We start from the raw sequence: 23,228 nt of genomic DNA, 5'->3' as shown, positions 1-23,228 counted from the left end.
CCACAAGTGATGTGAAGTGACGGACCATTAAATATCATATGGTGCCAACAGCTAAATCTGCTCGAGCAAAATAAATCAATTTCACATCAACCCAACATTAACAAAGACGAAAACAAAGGGAATTTTATCCATAATTTTTATACGTTTTAGTTAGTTTTGTAAGCACGCAATATAGTTTCAATTATTGTTTTTTCTTTTAATTATAGTTTTTATATATTTCATTTAACGAAAATGTATTTTCATTATTAATTCTAGTTTTCGTCATTTCGTTACTTTTCGCTAACGATAATGACCTTGATCCACACACATGCAGTACTTCTCAGAGTAAAAACTCGAGTTGGAAACCTTATAAATTCCTTCCTGTACCAGCAGCTCAAATGTCCGCACCCACCTGAACAGTTGAAATCTCAATGAGACTCATTTGTAGGAGCAACAAACGTTAAACACTTGACTCTCGGCCCCACCAACACACACACAATTCTCTCATGTGAATTCATCATCATTCATCACTGTGGTGTTATCTATGGTGTTATCTTCATAACCCAGAGGAGTATTGCAACACAACTATACATTAAGGTTCGTGCAGAAACACATTTATTTAGTTTTGTGTCTGTACTGTGTCATTAAACTCTGAATGAATGCTGTATTTCACCGCACACCTCCTGAAAAATTGCTCTGATAAAAGCTCAGGGATGAATAAATTTAAGTCATCAAAATGTAATGAGCACTTATTCAGCTTTTCTCCATCGGTCATGCGCTGAAGGATATCAGAGAGGACATTAGTTATAAAAAATATAAAGCTCTACAACGGTAAAACGCAGAATGTAAATCAAACGGAGACTTTTATGGCTGGTAATAGCTTTCTCATAAGAGCGCATGGACATGTTTTATGTGTGGCTCAGCGTCTCGGCAGCGTTACGGCTTCACTGTTCAGACGGAGTTTTAGGGTTAGAGACACTTGCCTCGTGTTGATTCAACCTGACGGCACACTTTTAAGCAAGGAGTTGTTTTAAGCTGCTATAGATATTTAATTGATTTTTTGTGTGTGTTTCTGTGTACGTTCCAAGGTTATTATCGTTAACGAAAACGAACGAAATGATGAAAACTAAAATTGAAAAAACATTTTTGTTAACTGAAATAAATAAAAACTTGAATTAAAAGGAAAAAAATGATAACTAACTGAAACTATATTGTGTGCTTACAAAACTAACTAAAAGGTATAAACATAATGTATAAAATTCCCTTAGTTTTCATCTTTGTCAATGTTCATATAAGATGGAACATGTGAAACTGAAACTAAAGACACTTTAATAATTCCTCTATGTTTCCTGTTGTTGTGCACCTCATTTCCTTTCCCCTACCTTTGTAAATTTGTATTTGAGGGAGCACAACTTTTGTTGCTCGCACCGGAACCAGAACTGGGCCCGGATGACGGCCTGGTGTTCACTCTGCCGCTAGATTCACAAACGTCGCTAAGTAGCGAATCAAATACATGACATTCCTGTAAATGAATCACATGCTGTGGACAAATGTTTGAGCAGATTGGAGGGATTCCACCCTTTTGAAGAAATGGAAGCTTTGACAGTGTTCCAGTGGACCTGGTGTCGTCTGTTTGGACCGTTTCTGCCTTAACGCCATGTTGGCTAAAACAATGCAACATGCATGTGACGACATCACTAGGGGTGGGAATCGAGAAACAGTTCTTTTTGAAAATTGGATCCCAGTAACTTGATTCCTTGGAATCCTTTGCCTGCCTGCTTAACAATTCTGCTTATCAATTCCACCTTCGTTGTGCATGCGCGATGATGTCACACGTACGCTGCATTGTTTTGGTCAGAATGTAGCCAACATAGGGCTGAGGCAGAAACGGTCTAAAAAGACGACACCAGGTCCACTGGAACACTGTCAAAGCTTCCATTTCTTCAAAAGGGTGGAACCTCTCCAATCTGCTCAAACATTTGTCCACAGCATGTGATTCATTTGATTCGCTACTTAGCGGCGCTTGTGCCCCCCCCCCCCAAAAAAAAAAAACGGGCCCAGCATCATCTGTTATTATTTGTATATACTGTATATGTTTATGTTTTCTGTGCAGATGGAAATATAAAAGACAGTTAATGCAAACACACCCGTTTGTACTCTTTTATTCCCTCACCCAATGAGAATTGATAAGAGAATTGGTAAGGAATCGGATCAATAAGCAAAATCGATAATGGAATCAGAATTGTTAAATTCTTATAGATTCCCATCCCTAGTCATCACGCATGCACAACAAAGGCAGAATCCATAAGCAGAATCGTTAAGCAGGCAGGCAAATGATTCCAAGGAATCGAGCTACTGAGATCCGGTTCTCAAAAAGAACCGGTTCTCCATTCCCACCCCTAGGTACATAGGTGTGACTGTCCATTCTTAAAGAACAAGATCTCAAGAATGATTCATCAGAATGTTGGTACAAGTGTTCTTTTGTCCTTGCTTCTGCCTTTTCTTATGAATGCAATGTTCGTCCAACACCCTGAGAGGTTTCACACAAGCGTTCACCAGCGTTCACCCGAGGATGAACTGATTAGATTCTCGCAGCCAAAGGTCTCCCAGAGCATACTCAGATTATTATAGAGAGAGCTGCACGAACAGATGATGATGATGCAAAGACAGTGGATGCATTTCATTGATTACTGGTTCTTTTTTCCAGATGACGGAGCGTTGCGGATCTGGAAGAACTTCGCTGACCAGAAGAATCCAGAAATGGTAACAGCGTGGCAGGGGCTGTCCGACATGCTGCCCACCACCCGAGGTCAGCCCCCCGGCAGCGCTCACAGTAAAGACCAGTGCTCTATTTTCTATCAGCTCCCCCCTCCCACTCATACTCCCACAGTACTTCCTGTACTTAGTCATCACTGTCACCCCCCCCACACACACACTCACTTTTTCCTCTCCACCTGTAGAAATAGGTGTTCTGCATGTGTCTTGCATTTACACACATCTTTATCATAGTTTCGGCAGCTTTTCTGTCTCCAGTCCACTGTTTTTGGAACCTTAGCCGCTAACAGAAAGAACCTTTGCATTTACAGACAATATATAAAAGATTAACCACATTAGAAAATGAAATGGACTGTTCTTTATTTTATCAACAAATGTCCGAAAATACCATTGTTTATTTTACTTAATTAATTATAGATGTGTGTGGCTGTGTTATGAGGTCTGGAAGATAGAAAATATACATAAAATAAAGTACAATCAGGATAATAGAGCACTTACCATCTATCCAATTGTGACTGTCAATGTATCAATTACAAAAACTTTTTTTTTTATTATTAGTGATAGTTAACAAGACAATGTGGACAGTAAAAACAACAACACATAAACAAAGGGAAAATCAAACAAATGAACAAACAAACTAAAAACAACGACAGAGTATTGACAACAACAATGTCATATTACAATGAAAAAGATCATAAATGTAAATAGCAAGTAAACAATATAGCTTTGATGAGGGGCGATAGGGAAAAGGGGAAGAGGGGGGTGTGAATGAAAGTGAGAAAAAGAGAGGGGGGAGTGAGGGGAAAATTAATAATTGTTGTAATAATACAAAAATATATAATAATAATACCAGTAGCCTAATTTGCTAGTATTATTGTGGCGGTGGTAGCGGCGAAGGCAGTCACAATACAACGAGTTAAATAATTTCATATTTGTTATAATGTATTTGTGTCAGTTACTATCTGAGTTTATATGGGTCAGTTTAAATTTAAATTGATTCAATTGCAAAAACTTGATGGAAATGATTGACCCTACTACACATGACCAGTGACTATTAATGACGGCTGACAATAGCCAGGTCAGCTCCAGTAGTAGCAGATGTCTGATATTAGGCTTCTCAACTGGAAATACTGACTTTAGGGAATATAATGGAAAATATTCTCTCACCTTCATTTTTTACAGTAAATTTGATGTTCAGATTATTCTGTTGAAGTCAAAATTATTTTTCTGACAATGCCCATTCTATTTTCCTTTGAGCGATATCAGACATTTAGTCAATTTTCAGGTGCCTTTTTCTGCTCCAAACCCTCACTATTGTATTGGCCAGGGGTCTGCAACCTTTATTATCAGTCAGAGCCATTCTGCCCCCTCTTCTGCCAAAAAAAAAAAAAAAAAAAATAGTGTGGAGCTGCAAAACACAACAGAGCTTATAAACTTTTAAAAGCTTTAGTGTTTTTTTACATTTATCTGTTACAACCACTGAATACAACAAACAGAAGTGCAGTGTGGAATGGATTCTGGAGTATGATTACTCTAAAAGTACACAGTAAAAGTAGTTCATAGTATTTGTGCTAGTAGTATATGAAGTACTAATACCAAAAATACCAAATTCATGAGGCACTTATTGTAAATCATAATTTTATTCATCATTGAATTTAGTCTTAAAGCCTATTTCAGATGAAAACACTTTTGAAGCTTGGAAGGGATTTTTGAGGATTATTATTCCAAAAGTACACAGTAAAAGTAGTTCATAGTATTTGTGCTAATAGTATTTGAAGTACCAATACCAAAAATACTAAATTCATGAAGAACTTATTGGAAAAATAATTTTATTCATCACTGAATTTAGACTTAAAGCCTATTTCAGACGAAAACAAACACTTGGAGCTTGGAAGGGAATCTGGAGTATGAGTACTCTAAAAGTACACAGTAAAAGCAGTTCATAGTATTTGTGCTACTAGTATATGAAGTACTAATACCAAAAATACCAAATTCACGAGGTACTTTTTGGAAATCCTAATTTTATTCATCATTGAATTTAGTCTTAAATCCTATTTCAGATGAAAAAACAAACACTTTTGGAGCTTGGAAGGGATTTTTGAGTATGATTACTTGAAAAGTACACAGTAAAAGTAGTTCATAGTGTTTGTGCTAGTAGTATATGAAGTACTAATACCAAATATACCAAATTCATGAGGTACTTTTTGAAAATCATAATTATATTCATCATTGAATTCAGTCTTAAAGCCTACTTCAGACAAAAAAAACACTTTTGGAGCTTGGAAGGGATTTTTGAGGATGATTACTCCAAAAGTACACAGTAAAAGTAGTTCATAGTTCTGACAGAGAGTGACTGGTGTTCAAATGGCACATCTACCATGTATATGATATAAATTAGGGATTCACTGATCTGTCACCTGGACACTGGTATCAGCAGGTATTTGCTGATATCACCCATTATCAGTATGGTCATATAAGGTGTCTTTCCACCGATGACAGTGGCTGAGAGTTATCTGTCGTATTATTTTAAAGATTTTTTTCATGAGTTCATTCAAAGATAAGGTGATGAAGGCATGAAAGGCTCTAAAGAGTAACTAATTTTATATTTGTAATAAAGAAAATAACAACAAAAACATAATAAAAACAGAAACTCACTCCAGTATTGGCATCAGCTTTTGACCATAACATCCTTTTAAATATTAAATTTAGAATGTTAAAATCTGTGCTTCCCTACTATAAATTTTATGATATAAACTATTAAAATTTGTTTAAGTAATGGATTTGTATGTGTTGATCATACTGTAGCTTCATTTAGGGTACATTTGATGAAAATTATATCAACATAACAAAATTTACCCTTTCATGCATGAGTTATAAGAACCTCAGTCAGGACTTTTTTATTCCTCTTCAGGCATGAAAAAAACAATGTGATTGAAAAATTTTTAACGAACCTATTTTTCATGGAGTTTAAAAATGTCCACTCATCTGGACACCGTGTGTTTAATTTTTGAGGCAAAGAAACATGTATTTAAATCACAATATCAGAAAGTGACATACTGTGTGAAAACTATAAAAGAAAAATGTTTTTGATGTTTTCTCACATTTTATCATTTTAATACTAGTTATTACTCACTTCATGGAGATAATATAAAAATAAAAAAAAAGAAAAAAGAAAACTATTAATTACAATCTTATAATAATTAGCAATTGATTTACACTCAAACATGTCACTGCAGATCAGACTTGTCAAGAACATAAAGTTACAGTAATGGTCTGAATGTCAGTGTATTATGGGATGTTGCATAAGTGTCCACTGTGTTGGCTGACATGGAACTAAAACAACAAAACCCATGAATATACAAGAGAACAGCTGGAGAAGAACTGTTCACTATAGTGACCACTATGCATGAAAGGGTTAATATTATAACTTTTTTTTAAATCTACATTTATTTAGCGCTTCATAGCTAAACTAACTAAATTTCCTTTTTTTTTTTTCTTTTTTTTTTTACATACTTTTTGCTATTCCACGTCCAATCTGACAGTTACTTGGAAACACGTTCTCTGATGTCAAACCTGTACCTCAGAACCACAGAGCCGCTTACAGAACATCACCAGATACTATTTCCTAGTCGCAGTAACATGTTGATAAAATAGTGGTCAGTTCATGTCGGGTCTGCACATGACGGCACTGTTCACATAACGTCTGCAGTTGAGACACTAAGTCAGAGTCTCTCAGTAACATGACCCCAGGTTATGATGAAAGCACATTTCAGTGGGTCTTCATATAGCCATCGGCTGTTTGTGCCACTGCGCTGACAGCTTTTCACACAAAAGTCAGTACTCTGAATTCAGTTCCACGTTTCAAAAGAAATTCAGCACAAACTTAAGGCCCGTCATAAGTCAAGTTTAACTTCTGTCGTGTTTCCTTAAGGACAGAACATGAATATGAAAATGAAACCACTAAATATTTGCAGGTCTAAATATAATGACGTGTAAAACTGTTGGTGGATTTGCTGCCATGTTTACCTTCTGTGTTGACACACTTCCATAATTCAGAAGTTATGTGCAAATATTTCAAGCAGGTCTGACACTAGAAGTACACACTTGTCAGAGACATCCACCCACTTCTGTGTTGTGCCAGGTTACCTACTCTCTCTCCCCTCGTCCACATTTTTCCTGCCTCTGGCATTTCCTCAACCAGCATTTCTGGGTCAGGGAAGTTTTGGGGGAAACTGTGACAGCTGGAGGAATGTTTGTACACTGTAAAAAAAAAAAAAAAAGGGTATCATTCTGACAGCAGGGGTGCCAAAAAAATACTGTAAAATAACGGAAAATAACCATCTCATAGAAATACAGTAATTTTCCATAATTAAAATACAGTTTTTTTCCCTAACTTTACATAAGATTTTGCTTTTTTTTTTTTTTACTTTTTAATGTTTAATAAAGAATATTATCATGCATTAAAACAATTGAATTATACATATATATGTGTATATATATATATATATATATATATATATATATATATATATATATATATATATATGTGTGTGTATGTATGTATGTATATAATTTTCAATGAGACTCAGTTGTCCAATCCACTGATAAAAACTGTATTTGGACAGTTTATCAGTGCTTATACATGTTATACATTCACAAAAATACATTTATTCACCATTTTTGTTGTGAAACCTCCTGTAATTACACAAGATATTTGTCAATTAACAAACAAGTCTTGTTAAACTTACAGAACAAATACTTCTTTTATAGTTAATTGCCAGTATTTTTATCTCGTTTTATTTTTTTTTTTTTTTTACAGTATTAAACTTTAAATTAACAGTTTAATCTCATAAACAGAAAAGAAATATTTGTGAAATTATGATACATTTGCAAATGTATTTTAACTGTATTTTTCTGTGAAAAAAGAAAAAATTTCTTTTAAAAAAAGTGTAAATTTTTTAGTTATTCACAGTTACAGTTTTTTCGTGTTATTTTCCATTTGACATGTAAAATCAGTTTATTTTTGTCATTTCATTGATATTTTCCTGTATCTTAAAAATACAGGAAAAATCGGTAAAATAAACAGTGAAAATTCTGTTAAATTACAGATTTTTTTTACAGTGTACTCTCTCCCCTCGTCCACATTTTTCCTGCCTCTGGCATTTCCTCTACCAGCATTTCTGGGTCAGGGAAGTTTTGGGGGAAACTGTGACAGCTGAAGGAATGTTTGTATATTCTCAGAATACTCAATCTGTTTGAAAATTAATAACTACTACTTGGTTTATTAGGAAACTTTTAGAGACATCAGTGGTCTGCAGTGTCAGGTTTAGGTGGGTGCACCTCTTTCAGATGTATAGAGCTCATCTCATATGGACTAAGATGCATATTTGGCTAATTGGAGGCAACGAGAGCAGAGATGTCAGGATGAGTGACTGGAGGACTGAACCTCCATGCAGAGGTGTCGACAACACCACGTGCACGCCGGCGTCTCCATCATTAACATCCACAGAGTCTTCGGAGGTCCACGGGGACCTGTAGGGAAGACGACACAGTTAACTAGCATCACTGTCTGTCTCACTCTCACGACACCGTCGCCCTGTGAGACTTGTGTGCAGGACTCTCCTGCTGCGAAGCACAGCCTTGTTTTTCAGGCAGACTTTAACATTTAATGGTGTGCTTGTTATCCTGGATGTATCGTTAGTGACAGTTGCTCTGTAGGTACTGCATTCACAAGTACAGTGGAGCCATCAATTTTAATATAAGCAGTCTCTCAACTGAGATCTTTTCCGGTGAAGTTTTATCGAAGAGTCCATCTTAAACTTGTGCTGTTGAGTTTTGAGTGTTACTCTACAGCAGGGGTCTCAAACATGCGGCCCGGGGACCAAATGCGTCCCGCCAAAGTTCCAATCCGGCCCGTGGGATGAATTTGCAAAATGTGAAAATTCCACAGTCCAGGCTGTTGAACTCATTTTAGTGTCGGTTCCACATACAGACCAACATGATCTACAGTCAGATAATAACAGCAGAAGAACCGGCAAGAAATAATGACTCCAGATTTTCTTCTCGGTTTGATGTGAATAAAATAATCTTACATTATGCCTGTAAATAATGACAACTTCAGTATTTTTGTTTTTGTTTTAGTGCAAAAAATAACATTAAACTATGAAAATATTTACATTTACAAACTATCCTGTAGCAATAAAATGTGAATAACCTGAACAAATATGAACGACCTGAAATGTCTAAAGAAAATCCAGCACAATTTGAACTCTTTTCTGCCTCTTACTAAGTGTTTAGTGTCTTTGTAGATCCAATCCATAATGCACATCTATAAATGATAAGTTGAGGCAGAATATTGTTAAAATTACACTTCATTTTCCTAGGAAATTTCAGTTTTTTCAGGTTATTCACATCTTTTTTGTTTGGATATTTTATAAAACTAAGTATTTTCATAATTTAAGTGGGTTTTTTTTTTGCACTAAAACAAAGACAACAATTTGAAGTTGTCATTATTTATGGGTTGTTATTATGCTATTATTTTACCGGTCCAGCCCACTTTAGATCAAACTGGGCCGAATGTGGAACCTGAAAGAAAATGAGTTTGAGAGCCCTGCTCTACACAAAGCTTCAGAAACAGCAGCTAACTCCATACTCTTCAAACACACACACACGTAGCTCTTCCTCATCTGTTTTCACATATGCCACCAGTCCATCCACCTGCCACGTAATTAATTTAGTGTTACAAACACTGCGCCGAATATCTTTCATACACAGTACAATAATTATAAGCTTGTGTTTGTGAATTTTTTAGGTTTTTAGCATTGCCTGTGCTTCATTAATAATGTACAAAACAATGAAATATTACAGGAGTCTGCCTTTGTGCTGCCAGAACCCTGCTGTACCACTGTATGCAGTTGCTACAAGGCTGAGAAGGTTTCTCGGGGGGGTGGGGGGGGGGGGTGCTGGCAGATGCACACAGGCAGTGTCACACAAACCCCAGTCCCTGCCCAACCTGTCCTCACTCATCTCACTGTGTCCTCCAGTAACAGGCTGCTGTTTTTCATCAGTCAACCCCCTCTGTGGACTCTTTGTGTCTGCCGTGTTTTCACTTTGCTGGTTGTTTAATATTATTTTGTGTTGTTCCCCTCCTTGAAAGAGGCAGAACAAGGCTGCGAGCAGTTTTCCACATGGCGTGCACCTCCATAACAGCAAATATGGCTCTAATGATTGAACCAAATAAATAGAGTTTTGAGGATTCTCAAAACAACACATCCTTATTCATGGGGTTGGGTGATATGATCCGAGGGATAGGTTTACCGATTAGAGCTGGGGACGCATACCAATGCCTTGGCCTTACTACGGTTGTAAACAACACATTTTTAATACTCCATTTGATGATATATAGGAGAAAAATTGTATTACAGTTAGGGCTGTGTATTGGCAAGAATCAGGCGATACAATACAAATCACAACAGAAGGCTCACAATACGATATATCACAATACTGGTAACAAGGCAATATTTTTTGTTTTGTTTCTTTGTTTAAAAGATTATTTCCTGGAAAAACCTTCAGTGCAGCATTTGGATAAATAAAGTTTTAATACACAGCTTTTCCAGTACAAAAAAACCCCACACAAACAAATAAATAAATAATGTTTTACAGACATTGCACTTTAAGATCCAGCTTAAATGTTTGTATTCTATTGTGAAAACAATTCATAGTGTTCAGTCCCTGAATCATCCAACATCAGAATATTATTTGTGTGCATTCCCAATAAAAAAAACAAACATCTGCCTTTTTCAGACAGTAAAAAGTGCTTTTAGGATGAACTGAATTATCCATTATTTCACAAAACAGCATTATCAATTTCAAAAAACTACATTTGAATGTGGCAGGACTAATATTCTGTTTATGAAACCTTTTGATACTTGTATTTACAGCTATAAAACAGATACCCTGTTGCCATATATACCATTACTGTGATTAGGGATGTAATGGTATGAAAATTTTATATTACGGTTATTGTGACCAAACTTATCACGGTTATCATTATTATCGCAATATTGTTGAAATTGTGCTCAAAATGTTCAAAAAGTACTGATACACAACCTGAAATAATTTAACTAAGTTGTGTTTTGAAAAATTAATTAATTAATTAATTAATTAAATTAAATAATAGCCACAATGTACTTTCTGTTGGCAGAAAGATTAAAATATATAAAAATAAAGTATAAAGTGTCATGAGATAACTTTTTTGTGATCTGGCGCTATATAAATAAAATTTGATTGATTGAGTGATTTGATTGGTTTTCCCCTGTAAGTCGCTTTGGAAAAAAGCGTCTGCCAAATGTGTGAACATAAACATAAAATATTAACATGTAAACAATCAAATATACAAATGTGCATTCAAGATGTCACCTTGTGGCCACTGTTTGACCATTTTCCAAATCAAGTTTGAGTTGTTTGAGTTTCTTTTTCATAGATAGATAGATAGATAGATAGATAAGTTTATTGTTGGTTCCAAGTAAAAACAGAAGTTCATCTTTTGTCATGGCTGTAAGACAAATTTTAAAAACCACACTCAGGCATTAAAAACACCCCAACACCATGAAAAGCACAATACAATGGATAAAAAACAAGTAAAACACATAAAATGACTAAAAACACTAAGGTCATGACTAAAGGTCATTTAATTTAAAAAAAATGAAAAAATGAACATGTCTGAAAACGACTGCATCATGCTGTTTCCAATTAAGGCAACTATTTAGGGTTAAAAAAAACCAAACATTTACTTTACTTGGTCTCAGGAGGCAAAATGCAGCTTTTCAACCACATCAGGTTTTGTCTGTTTTAGACGTTCAGAGACTGTAGTGAACTTACAAACACCATCATCATCTGCAACTATAAATCGTCTATGAAACCCATGGCCGCAGTACAGACACGTGTTTTTACATGAACATTTTGCTAAAGGCACTTTTTCTTCACTTTTGTCTACTTTCATAGAATAATCTTTGAATATACTGAGATTTTATGACCCTGTACAAGGTAATTTAGTCATATATAGGAAAATATATACCTGATTTTCACTGACAAATGCAAAATGCAGAGGATAATAGAATAACTAGTCATAAATCACTTATGAAAGTTTAAACGTAGAGAAAGAATCATTTGTAAGTTGCCACACAAATATTTCCAGGTCTCTAAAGGTTATAGACTCCCTTCAGTCATGCTGTAGCATGGAGTATACTTTATTTTTATTTTATTTATATATTTCAAACATGCAGAGAAAAATAAAACAAAACAAAGCAAATTAAGACATGAACAAAATAACATTTAAATGGACAGAATCTATCTTCAAGCACATACAAGTCTGAATATTGCATGGTCGAAAAGGAGTAGGAAGAAGTATGAACTTATTTAATCCTACCCCTCAGTGCTTTTACACCTTTATCATTAACTTAATATAACAATCAAACTATACTATTTCCCTAATTTTAGCATCAAACCACAGCAATCCATAATGCAGTAACTGAATTATCCACAACAGTCTGTTCATGTCAGTACAGTCATACAAACAGACTCAACAAATCACTTTGAGCTCAGTGTATTTTTTACCAATATAAGATATTAGGTATGATTATTAATGTTACAGTATATTCCATTTCTGTACTTGCCTCTTCCTTAACCCTTTCATGCATGAATTATGAGAACCTTGATCAAATTTTTTTCCTGAGTGTTTTTATTCCTCTTTAGGCATGAAAAAAAACAATGCAATTGAAAATTTTCTTCTGAAAAATAAATTTTAAAAAAATAAATAAATTAAAAAAAGAATAATAAAAATAAAAATTAAAAAAAATCTTATTAACCTATTATTCATTTTTCTCAGCTGGACACCACACGTTTAATTTTTGACATAGAAACATGTATTTACTGACAAACTGTGTGAAAACTATGGGGAGGGCTTGTGATTCTGGGGGTTTACGCTCAGGAGAGATCTACATAATGTTACCAATTCATGTCAGAAAAGATATGCAGTGTCTTAAAACTTTAATAAAGATATGTGTAACAAAAAAAAAAAAAAGCGAAAAACAAAAAAAATGAAAAGAACAACATAATCCATGAATATATAAGAGACCAGCTGTAGAATAGCTGTCCGCTGTAGTGACCTGTATGCATGAAAGGGTTCATCAGCCTAAATCATACACACAGAATTAAATCAAACTTGTGACGTTTAGTGAAAGGGTCAAAGTCGACACACCATTATTGTGCGGTTATCAAACACGGTTATCATGATAATTAGAATACTTATACCGGTAATCGTTACATCCCTAACTGTGATATAACATTAAATACACCATGTTTGAAGACCTCCACCATATCACCCTCCTCTTTAGACCCTGTTAAATCATCACTGAAATCCGGCTGTTTTATTTTCTGACAGAATCCCACTCTGGGTCCTGTCTAGTCGAGCAGTAGCAGTTCCACTCTGCTTATGTATCGCCCTGTGGTGAAAGGATTTCGGATTCTGTGTCCTGCAGGCTTGGAGGTTGTAAACAGTTGTAAAGCAGACACAGCTCAGCTCATGTGTGTGCTCCAAACATATCAGTACTAGTCATCTGGGAGGTGCTCCTCTGGAAACGGCAGCCTTGTTCGTCCCTCTGCGGTTGAACATGTGACGTATCTGTAAATGCAGAGTCATGCTGGGAGTGTGTGGCTGTCATGATATGCGGGTCTGCATGCACAGGGGTCTTTGCTAATTTGCTGCTTGCTCTGTTGCGTTCCTGCTCTCCTCCCTCCCTCCCCTCCTCCATTTGCTACTCCCCCCCCACCCCCACCCCCCTCCCCTGCTTGCAGGTCTGGCCAGAAGGGTCTCCATCTATCTTGACAGGAGTAAGCAAGGAGGTGAGTGTCACCGTTCTCTTCTCCCTCTCTCCTAAAGCCAAGGTGCTGCACTGAACAGCCAGCAGCAGGACTCTTTTTGTTTCCTTTTCCCCCCTACCATCGTCATATATCATTTCAGTCCATTCATTTGTCCACTGACGCTCCATCACTTTATTCTTCATCAGCCCTCTGTCTCTGTAGATTACTTTCATATATAACTAAATCATAACACCAGATCTGTTTTAAAACCTGCACATATCACATTTTACTTCATCAAAATAATTTGGTATCATTACTTAAATAGCCAGTGTCTAAGATTTAACAGGAATTAAGGAGGATCCCATTGCACACATATAATATTCCTAATTATATTTTCATCACTGTATAATCGCATTAAAATGGGAATTGTTCTCTTCTTCATTAACAGAATAAATCATTTCCATCTACAGGAGGAGCAGGTCACTGTTCGTATAATGTGCCATTTTGTGCCACCGTCAGTGACTCTGAACAGACTTCCTCTTCTCCTTTCTTTTTTATTTGCTTTATAGTTCGTGATATCCAGTGTTATAAGGTGCATTACTGTTAATCTTCTGTGTCTGAGTGTAGACCATAGTTAATATCACTTGACCTAAGAAGTCTAGAACGAATGTAAAACATACTCAAACACTGGCTCTACGTGCACCCACACACTGAGAGTTCAGCCATTTTATATGTGCAACATACATCCAATACACTGTAAAAAATCCGTAATTTAACAGAATTTTCACTGTTTATTTTACAGATTTTTTTCTCTATTTTTAAGGAAAATATCAATGAAATGACAAAAATAGACGTCAAATGTAAAATAACATGAAATAACTTTAACTGTGAATAACCATAAAATTTCCATTTTTTAAATTACTTTTTCTGTTTTCACAGAAAAATACAATTTAAATACATTTGCAAATGTATCGTAATTTCACAAATATTTCCTTTCTATTTATGAGATTAAACTGTTCATTTAAAGTTTAATACTGTGAAAAATAAATAAATAAATAAATAAAACAAGATAAAATTACTGACAATTAACCATAAGAGAAGTATTAGTTCTGTCAGTTGAACCAGACTTGTTTGTTAATTGACAAATATCTTGTGTAATTACAGGAGGTTTCACAACAAAAATGTTGAATAAATGTATTTTTGTGAATGTATAACATGTATAAGCACTGATAAACTGTCCAAATACAGTTTTTATCAGTGGATTGGACAACTGAGTCTCATTGAGAAAAAAAAAAAAAAATATATATATATATATATATATATATATATATATAATTTTTTATAGGTAATTTGATTGTTTTAATACATGTAAATATTCTTTATTAAATGTTTAAAAGTCAAAAAAAAAAAAAAAAATCTCATGTAAAGTTAGGGCAAAAAACTGTATTTTAATTATGGAAAATTGCCGTATTTTTATGAGATGGTTATTTTCTGTTATTTGACAGTATTATTTTTGCACCCCTGCTGGCTGCTGGAATAATACTGTTTTTTCACCCTTTTTTTTTTTTTTTCTTTTTACAGTGTAGACTTACAGTACTTTTGTATGCAGACTGGGATGATAACATTGACTTAATGTCAGGCTACAATGAACGTAGTTAAATTTACAAGACAAAACATCATGAGCACCCATCATCTGCCTGCACTGCTACAGTTGTAAATAACATTAATAATGCTACTGATCCTAAAGTTAAACAACTGGCATTAGTATGTACAGTAAAACCTCCAAAGTCAAGATGGAAGATAATGAGCATCCGGTCATGACTCAGGACTACAGGTGAACTTGGGATGACAGTTTTACAGTTAAATACACATACTTGGTTTAATCAATGCGTCGTCTGATGCTGACTTCCAGCTGGTAGAGCCATTTGAGCCTCTCATCCACACTTGTATTTTTATAAAATGCTTTCCAAAGTGAATGCTGTTAAAAATTCTGGTTTCTGTATCCATGTGGACGGTGAAATCAAGGAAATTGGAAAAACAAATTTTTTTTTTTAACTTTATTTTTATTGTTTATTTTATGTACATTACAGAACCAGTCAAACATAGGGGACATTTGGGATACATTGACTACAGTAAACCTTGTGACTATCAATTGTTTTTAGCAGTGTGACATTGACGTGGAAGTTGTCCATTTCTTCCATTTATCCTGACTCTGTTCTTCTTCAGTTTCAGTCTATGGGTCAGAATCTCCATCTGAAATATTCCATTCACAGTTTGTATCCAGACGTTAGTTATAGGTGGTTCTAATCTGCACCATTTTTTTGGTAATAGCCTTTTTACAGGCTGCTAATAGTATTTTAAACAAATATCTAGCATTTTTTTCTTACATTATTACCAATAATACATCCAAAATACATCACCAAACATGTTTTAGGAATTGCATAACCCAGAATCTGAACAATTGTTGGATATACATGATCCCAGAATGATGCAAGTTTAGGACAAAACCAAAAGACGTGCATGGTTTACATTGACATCTCCACATTTTCTCCAACAAGGTTGAATTCTGGACACATATTTAGCTGTAATTTTAGAAGTTATGAAAAGTCAAATTATATTTTTCCAGCAATGTTCCCTCCATGTTCTTGAAGAAGTGGTCGACTGGTGAGTTCTCCAAATATTGACCCGTTCCTCCTTTGAGACACAGATTCCTAGTTATTTTTCCCATTTCTGCTTCATATCCAAAGTGTTCCAACCTCTCTTCCCCATTAAATGTTTGTAAAGAGATGTTATTAATTTAATTAATTTTGTATTTTTTATAATGATCTATTCCAATTATCATTTTTACAAGCTCTTTGTTATTAGAATCAATATTGTGCTTTATTTTTTTGCTATAAAAGTCCCTTAGTTGTAGGTACTGGAAGTGATCTTGATTTGTCAAGTCAAACTCCTGTTTTGATTCTTGAAAACTTTTAAAGCAGCCGTCCTTAATTAGTACACACCAAGCCATTGTACCTTTATTAATCCACTGCTTATATCTCAGGTCCTGGGTACCTGGGTCCTGGAAAAAAGATTTCATCACACCCTAGTTTATAAATTTCTGTTATTGCTTTGTGTAATAAAGCTGCACCTGAAACATTAAGTCCAGGTGTACAAATCAGTGTATGACCAGCAGCAGATCGAGGTCAGTACGATACGTTTGCGAGACAGACCAGACCAGCGCCGTGGGCAAATCCACAACTTGTAAAGAATGCACTTCGTCAACACTTATAAGTAACTGAAGTTTCTAGCTTGACAAATGTTGTTGACCTTCATATTGGATTTAAGTCCAGCAGAAACAATAGTGTGTCCTGGCGTTTGGACCAATCTGTAGTTGTTCTTGCATTGTCACGTGAACAGAGATTTTTTTTGTTGTTGTTGTTTTTTGTGAAACAAAGGTAGTGTGGACAGATTTTTTTTTCATTACCCAAACAATATGTAAGTGTGGACAGGACATACGTTTCTGACACTATCTGGACTTTGGGGGTGAACGGTCATCTGTGAACCTCTAAGTATGCAACATAAGACCACCATTTTTTATCCACAACCAAAGACATTACTACGATTTTTCATTTTGGGTCTCGGCGGTGCATGTCATTGTTGGCTTGACGACACCTGCATGTTTTTTACAGTCATTGTATCGTGTACAGAGCAAGGTTCTAATAGTTTTGGATTTTTCATTATAGTTTAGTTTTATTTAGTTTTGACTTTTTTTCTCTAATTCAGTTCGTTTTAATTAGTTTTGAGAGCAGATTTGCTAGTTTTTATTAGTTTTCGTTTTTTTCTAAATGCTTAGTTTTAGTATTAATTTTAGTTTAGTTGTATATTTTCTCTTCTTCTCTGTCGTCGTATTCAAATAAATCCCAGACAGGACTCTGCTGCTTTCTCCCAACTTTAGTCTCCATGTTTCCAGGTAGAGTGGGGACCAGAAGACGACTGGAAACCACAAGTGACAAGAAGTGACGGACTGTGAAGTGTCATATGGTGACAGCAGATAAAATTGCTAGAGCAAAATAAATCGATTTCATATCAATCCGACATTGACAAAGACAAAAACAAAGGGAATTTCATCTATAATTTTTATACGTTTTAGTTAGTTTTATAAACAAACAGTTCAGTTTCAGTTATTTTTTTCTTTTAATTATAGTTTTTATTTATTTCAGTTAACGAAAATGTTTTTACAATTCTAGTTTTCGTTATTTCATTAGTTTTTGTTAACGATAATAACCTTGGTTCTGACCTGTCCAGGAAGTCCGTCAAACTTATAATAGCCTGTGCTAGGCTTAAATGTGATTGGTTAATATGATGTATGTTTTCATTTTTTTCTAAATGCTTAATTTTAGTATTAATTTTAGTTTTGTCGTATCTTTTCTCTTCTTCTCCATCGTATTCAAATAAATCCCAGACAGGACTCTGCTGCTTTCTCCCAGCTTTAGTCTCCATGTTTCCAGGTAGAGTGGGGACCAGAAGACGACTGGAAACCACAAGTGAACACAAGTGACGGACCCTTAAATATCATATGGGGCCGCTAGATAAAATTGCTAGAGCGAAATAAATCGATTTCGTATCAATCTGACATTGACAAAGACAAAAACGAAGGGAATTTTAACCAAAATTTTTACATGTTTTAGTTAGTTTTATAAACACACAATACAGTTTCGGTTAGTTATTGTGTTTTTTCTTTTAATTATAGTTTTTATTCATTTCAGTTAACAAAAATATTTTTTCAATTCTAGTTCTTGTCATTTCGTTAGATTTCGTTAATGATAACCTTGGTACAGAGACTGGGGTACGTATGTATTTGACCTCAGTATGCAGTTTCCCCACAAGGTGTCACTAGATCACATACTGAACCTGAACACTGAACACTGCCTTAAACATTTCTTTTCGAAGGCTCTGCCACCGTTCCTCGTCTTCACCTCAAAGTGGCTGGTCTCGTGTATAAAAAATACACTAATTTAATCTGGTCCCAAAGGTATCTGTGTTTAATTGGGAGTATGTCGGTGGTGTGTGATTGCAACAGCGTACAGCCACCGTTCAGTGTCGCCGAAGGGACCAGCCTGTTGAAGTGTCGAGGAGCCAGTGAAATTAGGGGAGTGGGACCAGCTGGACGGATCATTTCTGCTTGTGCTGCGTTAGTATGCAGAGGAGAGCCCCGGAGGCAGAGGGCAGGACAAAAACAAGGAGGTGGTTTTATACAAGGTTTTTTTTACACCGGGTAGATGTAAAGAGTTAAAAGAGTTAAAGAAACAGGAAGACAAGAACACAGATGGAAAGACGAGATTGTCGTGATCGAGGGAGGAATTTTAAGAGGGAAACAATAAAAGCTAAAGGGTAAAAAGTTGCGAAAAGAAGGTCACGGCAACAAAACACAAACACAGATAGTCATTACCCACGCCGGAGCCTTGATCAGCGTTTGTTCAGGAGTCAGAGGGAGTGAAGCACAAAGACTCTGCAGATTAGATTGAGAGCCAATCTAATTAAGTTCTGATCCACATACTGTTAATAATGTTCAACTCGTTTCTCTCTCCCTTCTTCATTTACCTCCAGCCCCCCCCCCTCTCTCATTCAGACTCCGTTCCTTTGCTCAAGATTAGGAATGCAATTTCTCCCTTGTCGTCCTTTTCACTTGACTGCAGAAGTAAAAGTAGGGCAGCCCTCACTTGTTTGGCTTTTTGGAGGCAGATGCTGTGTCCTGCTCTACATTTGGCTGCACTGCCTGGTGGTTTGGTAATAGGCCCCAGGAACCTGCAAAAATCCAAGACTGAGGACGACTCAGTGAGGACTTAGACACACACACACACACACACACACACAGTTCCAAAATTTTCAGGAAAATGAGACCCCAAAGACAGACTTGCTGCTTTAGTCTGACACCTATGCAGGGATTCACACCTGGGGTCTGAAGAGTACGAGAAGTCAAAAAGGACGGCAAGAAGATAAATGCTATAGGAACTGATTTTGTAAGAAATGTGACAGAACTTAGAGAAACTTTGCCTGAAATGATGTGAAAAGAACAAGAGAATTTAGGGTTTAATGCTGTGATGGCTTCTTGTTATTGCTGTGATTCTTTGATTGAAGTGTGCAGTTTTGACATTTTAAACTTTTATTGCAGTATTTAGAAAATTGCACAAGAAGTGTAAAATAGATCTGTTGTTGAGGAAGTACAACGCAAAAAAGAATTTGAAGAAAGTGAATGTAGAGGTATCTGAAAATAGAATTCCACTCAAAGCCACTGGATGTCAGCTCCAAAAAGCCCTGCCTGTTTGTTGTTACTAGGTTCCACGAACAAGACCATCAGATGTTTTATGTAGTTACCTCCGCCAGGAGGTGTTGTGATCACTTTGCTTTGTGTTTGTTTATTTGTTTGTTAGCAACTTTACAGGAAAACTCTTCCAACCATCTTTCCCAAATCTTCCCCACAGATAGGCCTAGGCTCTGGGACCAACCCATTAAATTTTGGGCCTAGTAGGCCAAAGTTCAAGGTCACAGCAAGGTCACAACATCTACAATTGTCCTATCTCTCATCATTGAGCAATTTTCCAAAATTCATCAAAAATTCAAAACGACTCCGATTAGCCTCCAATTTGATCCACCCATAGCTTAGAACAGTATCTTGTGTTTTCATTGGGGTTTGTCTGTGTGCAAGATAACTCAAAAGTTATGGACGGATTTGGGTGAAATTTTCAGGAAATGTCGATCCTGGCACAAGGAACAAATGACTAAAGTTTGGTGGTGAACGGGGGGGACTGATGTGCCTTGGCGGAGACCTTCGCTCTCCGAGTGCTTTTTTAGTTTACTATTGTGATACGTAAGCAAAGGGACATTCAGCATTGGCTGGTCCCTCCCCAGCTCTGCCCTTCGGTCCAAATATGGTCACCTCTGACTGCAAAGAGCCAAGATGAGCCTTATAAACAGCTTATGGGTTTAATCAGGAACACGCTGAAACAGCAGTTTTCTTAATTTTATGTTGGAGTAACAGTCTGTGTTTTCCTTCTTTTTATACCCCCACCCCGCCCAGAGGGTGGGGTTATATACAGGTACATCTCAAAAAATTTTAATATCATGAAAAAGTTCAATATTTTTTTTCACTCATTTCAGAAAGTGAAACCCATATATTGTATAGACTCGTGTAAAAGGAGGAACAACCAAGTATTGAGTTCATACAAATGAACAGACTTTTCAGAAGCCTGACATTTCTGTTTAAAATATTCATTTTTTATTGATTTTATGCAATATTAAAATTTTCTGACACACTGAATTTTGGGTTTTTGTTATCTGTAAGACATATTCATCAAAATTTCAAGAAATAAGGCTTGAAATATTTCACTCTATGTCTAATGAGTCGATATAATATATGGGTTTCACTTTCTGAAATGGTGACAAAATATTGAACTTTTTCATGATATTCTAATTTTTTAAGCTGTACCTGCAGATAAACCAGGAATTCCATCTGTCTGTTTGAGTTTTTTGTCCATCCCATTTCTCTGACACTATTCACTGGATTCTTTTCAAATTTTACACACATGTTCTTCATCACTAGGAGAGGTGCCGTGCACAGTTTGATGGCTCAATTTACATTTTTCGATGTCTTACATATTTTTTAAAGTTTTTAAAAAGATTGAAAGTTAAGACTCAGGATGAATCCGTAGGTAGGCAGGGTATCAGTGAGCAGGAGGGGCAAAGTGTTGTGTGACCAGGCAGGGGTATTAGTAAGCCCTGCTTAGTTTTTCACTTGTTTTATTTTTTTATATATTAATTTTCAACATAATTTTAAGAGTGACCTTTCAGTGTTTTTATTTTAGTTTTAATCTTCTTTTAAGACACGTAGCCAAGCATATTTTACCTACTAAATCGTGGTTCTGTACTTCTTTCTAATTGTGCTGTTTTTGTAGAAATTCCAGTATTTTGGTTTATTTTGGCATCTTTACTCTTCAGAGTAGTAGGGAAATCTCAGCGGAGTTGTTCCTCTTTCTCAAGCTAAGGTGCTCTGCAGGAGTCTAATAATATTAGGGAAAACTCCGCTTGCTGTGAATTATGAAGACATCACCGTTAGTCTCCTGGCTACCGTAATTAGACCAGTATGCTGGCTATGCCTCATTTCACAGGGTCTCTGTCTGCTAGGTGGGTCAAAGCTTTTTACCTCCTGAATGCCAAGCCCTGGTATCCAGGGGTTAGATAAATGCCATGCGGTGAAATCTCTGTCTGGAGGACCACAGCGCGCCCACAGATAATGTCTTCTTCCATTAGAGGTGCATGAACAGCAGGCAAGTCCCTCATAATCCTGGTGAAAGCTTCATACTTGAGTCCTAGAGGACCTTTTCAAAGCAAACAGGATGAAGGGAAGAGAAGAGGAAAAATGCTGAGGGAGAGAAGATCCAGTAAGGCCGCCACACTAGTTTAATGAGCTCCGGTGTGTGGGAGAGCTAGTCCATCACTGGAGATAATGGTGCAGAATAAGAATGCACAGGAAGTTGTCTTCTCCAGAGAGAAAAGACTGGAGAGAAACAAAGATATTTATGCAAAGGAATAGATAAATATATCACAAATTAGGGATTGTTTTGGCACACTGGCACAGGAGAGAGATGATCTACCTCATCTGTTGGCAGCCTGGTTTTTAGCGGTATTAAAAGTAGATTGTTTTTCCTCCTCCTGTCGAAGACTCGTCAAGGGAAAAGCGATTCTGCTAACAACATCATTGAAGTTTTGATGTCATTATTTGGGGAGAACATTTGATTTCATGCAGAGAGGAGAAGAGGCAGGCCCATAAAAAGGCAAGTGTTCAGAGAACGCAAACCTCCACCAAGCACCCCAAACAGTGCACATGTGTGGATCAACTCTTTCTGTTTAAATTCAACAGTTTCCATACAGCAGAAAAAATTGAAGCTATACATACCAGTCATGTGTATGTCAAATTAGATTCAATTCCAATCAATATTAGTTGAGTTCTAATTTTAAATGTGTGGTAAATGGGATTTTCAGTGTTAAATGTAAGTGTCCACAGAGTCCACATTCCACAGTGGATGTGGACAATTTTGTGCCAGATACAAGATATTGTTCTAAGCTACTGAGGCTAATCGGAGTCGTTTTGAATTTTTTATGAATTTTTGAAAATTGCTCAATGATGACAGATGGAAAACTGCAGATGTTGTGACCTTGCTGTGACCTTGAACTTTGGCCTACTTGGCCCAAAATTTAATGGGTTGGTCCCAGAGCCAAGGCCAGTGGTTCCCAACCTTTTTTGGCTCATGACCCCATTTTAACATCGCAAATTTCTGGCGACCCCAGAACGGAGACACGTTTTTGCTAAAATTAATTTGTTTTTGATCATGTAATAGTTTGCTATACTATGTTGCTAATACACGTTAATTTTAGATGACATTTAGTCTATATAATGTATATTATTATGGACAGAGGCAGAAAAGCCAGGTGTAGATTTCTGCAAAATAATACTGAACAAACAATAACTCAAGCTATGAATTATGAAAGAGCTGCAGCATCTGAAACTGACCACAATGAACATTTGACACATAAACAGAACCACAGTGCTGCAGTTTCACACTCACAGTTTGTCA

The 23,228-nt window shown here is 36.1% G+C and overlaps 1 protein-coding gene across 4 annotated transcripts in view; it reads left to right on the top strand.

Annotated features, from left to right (window-relative positions):
- rptor (regulatory associated protein of MTOR, complex 1) overlaps positions 1–23,228 on the top strand; it is a 435,324-nt gene that overhangs the window by 370,254 nt on the left and 41,842 nt on the right. Inside the window, exons 29-30 of one of the 4 annotated variants that reach the window (XM_030142930.1) lie at positions 2,687–2,788; positions 13,609–13,656. In XM_030142930.1, coding sequence (XP_029998790.1) covers positions 2,687–2,788; positions 13,609–13,656 — 150 coding nt within the window. Of the gene's footprint in view, positions 1–2,686; positions 2,813–13,608; positions 13,657–23,228 lie in introns of all 4 variants that reach the window. The other 3 variants (XM_030142922.1, XM_030142949.1, XM_030142940.1) reach the window with 3 other exon arrangements.

This window comes from Sphaeramia orbicularis, chromosome 1 (assembly GCF_902148855.1).
Source record: "Sphaeramia orbicularis chromosome 1, fSphaOr1.1, whole genome shotgun sequence".
NCBI lineage: Eukaryota > Metazoa > Chordata > Actinopteri > Kurtiformes > Apogonidae > Sphaeramia > Sphaeramia orbicularis.
This window is presented reverse-complemented; position numbering and strand designations above follow the sequence as displayed.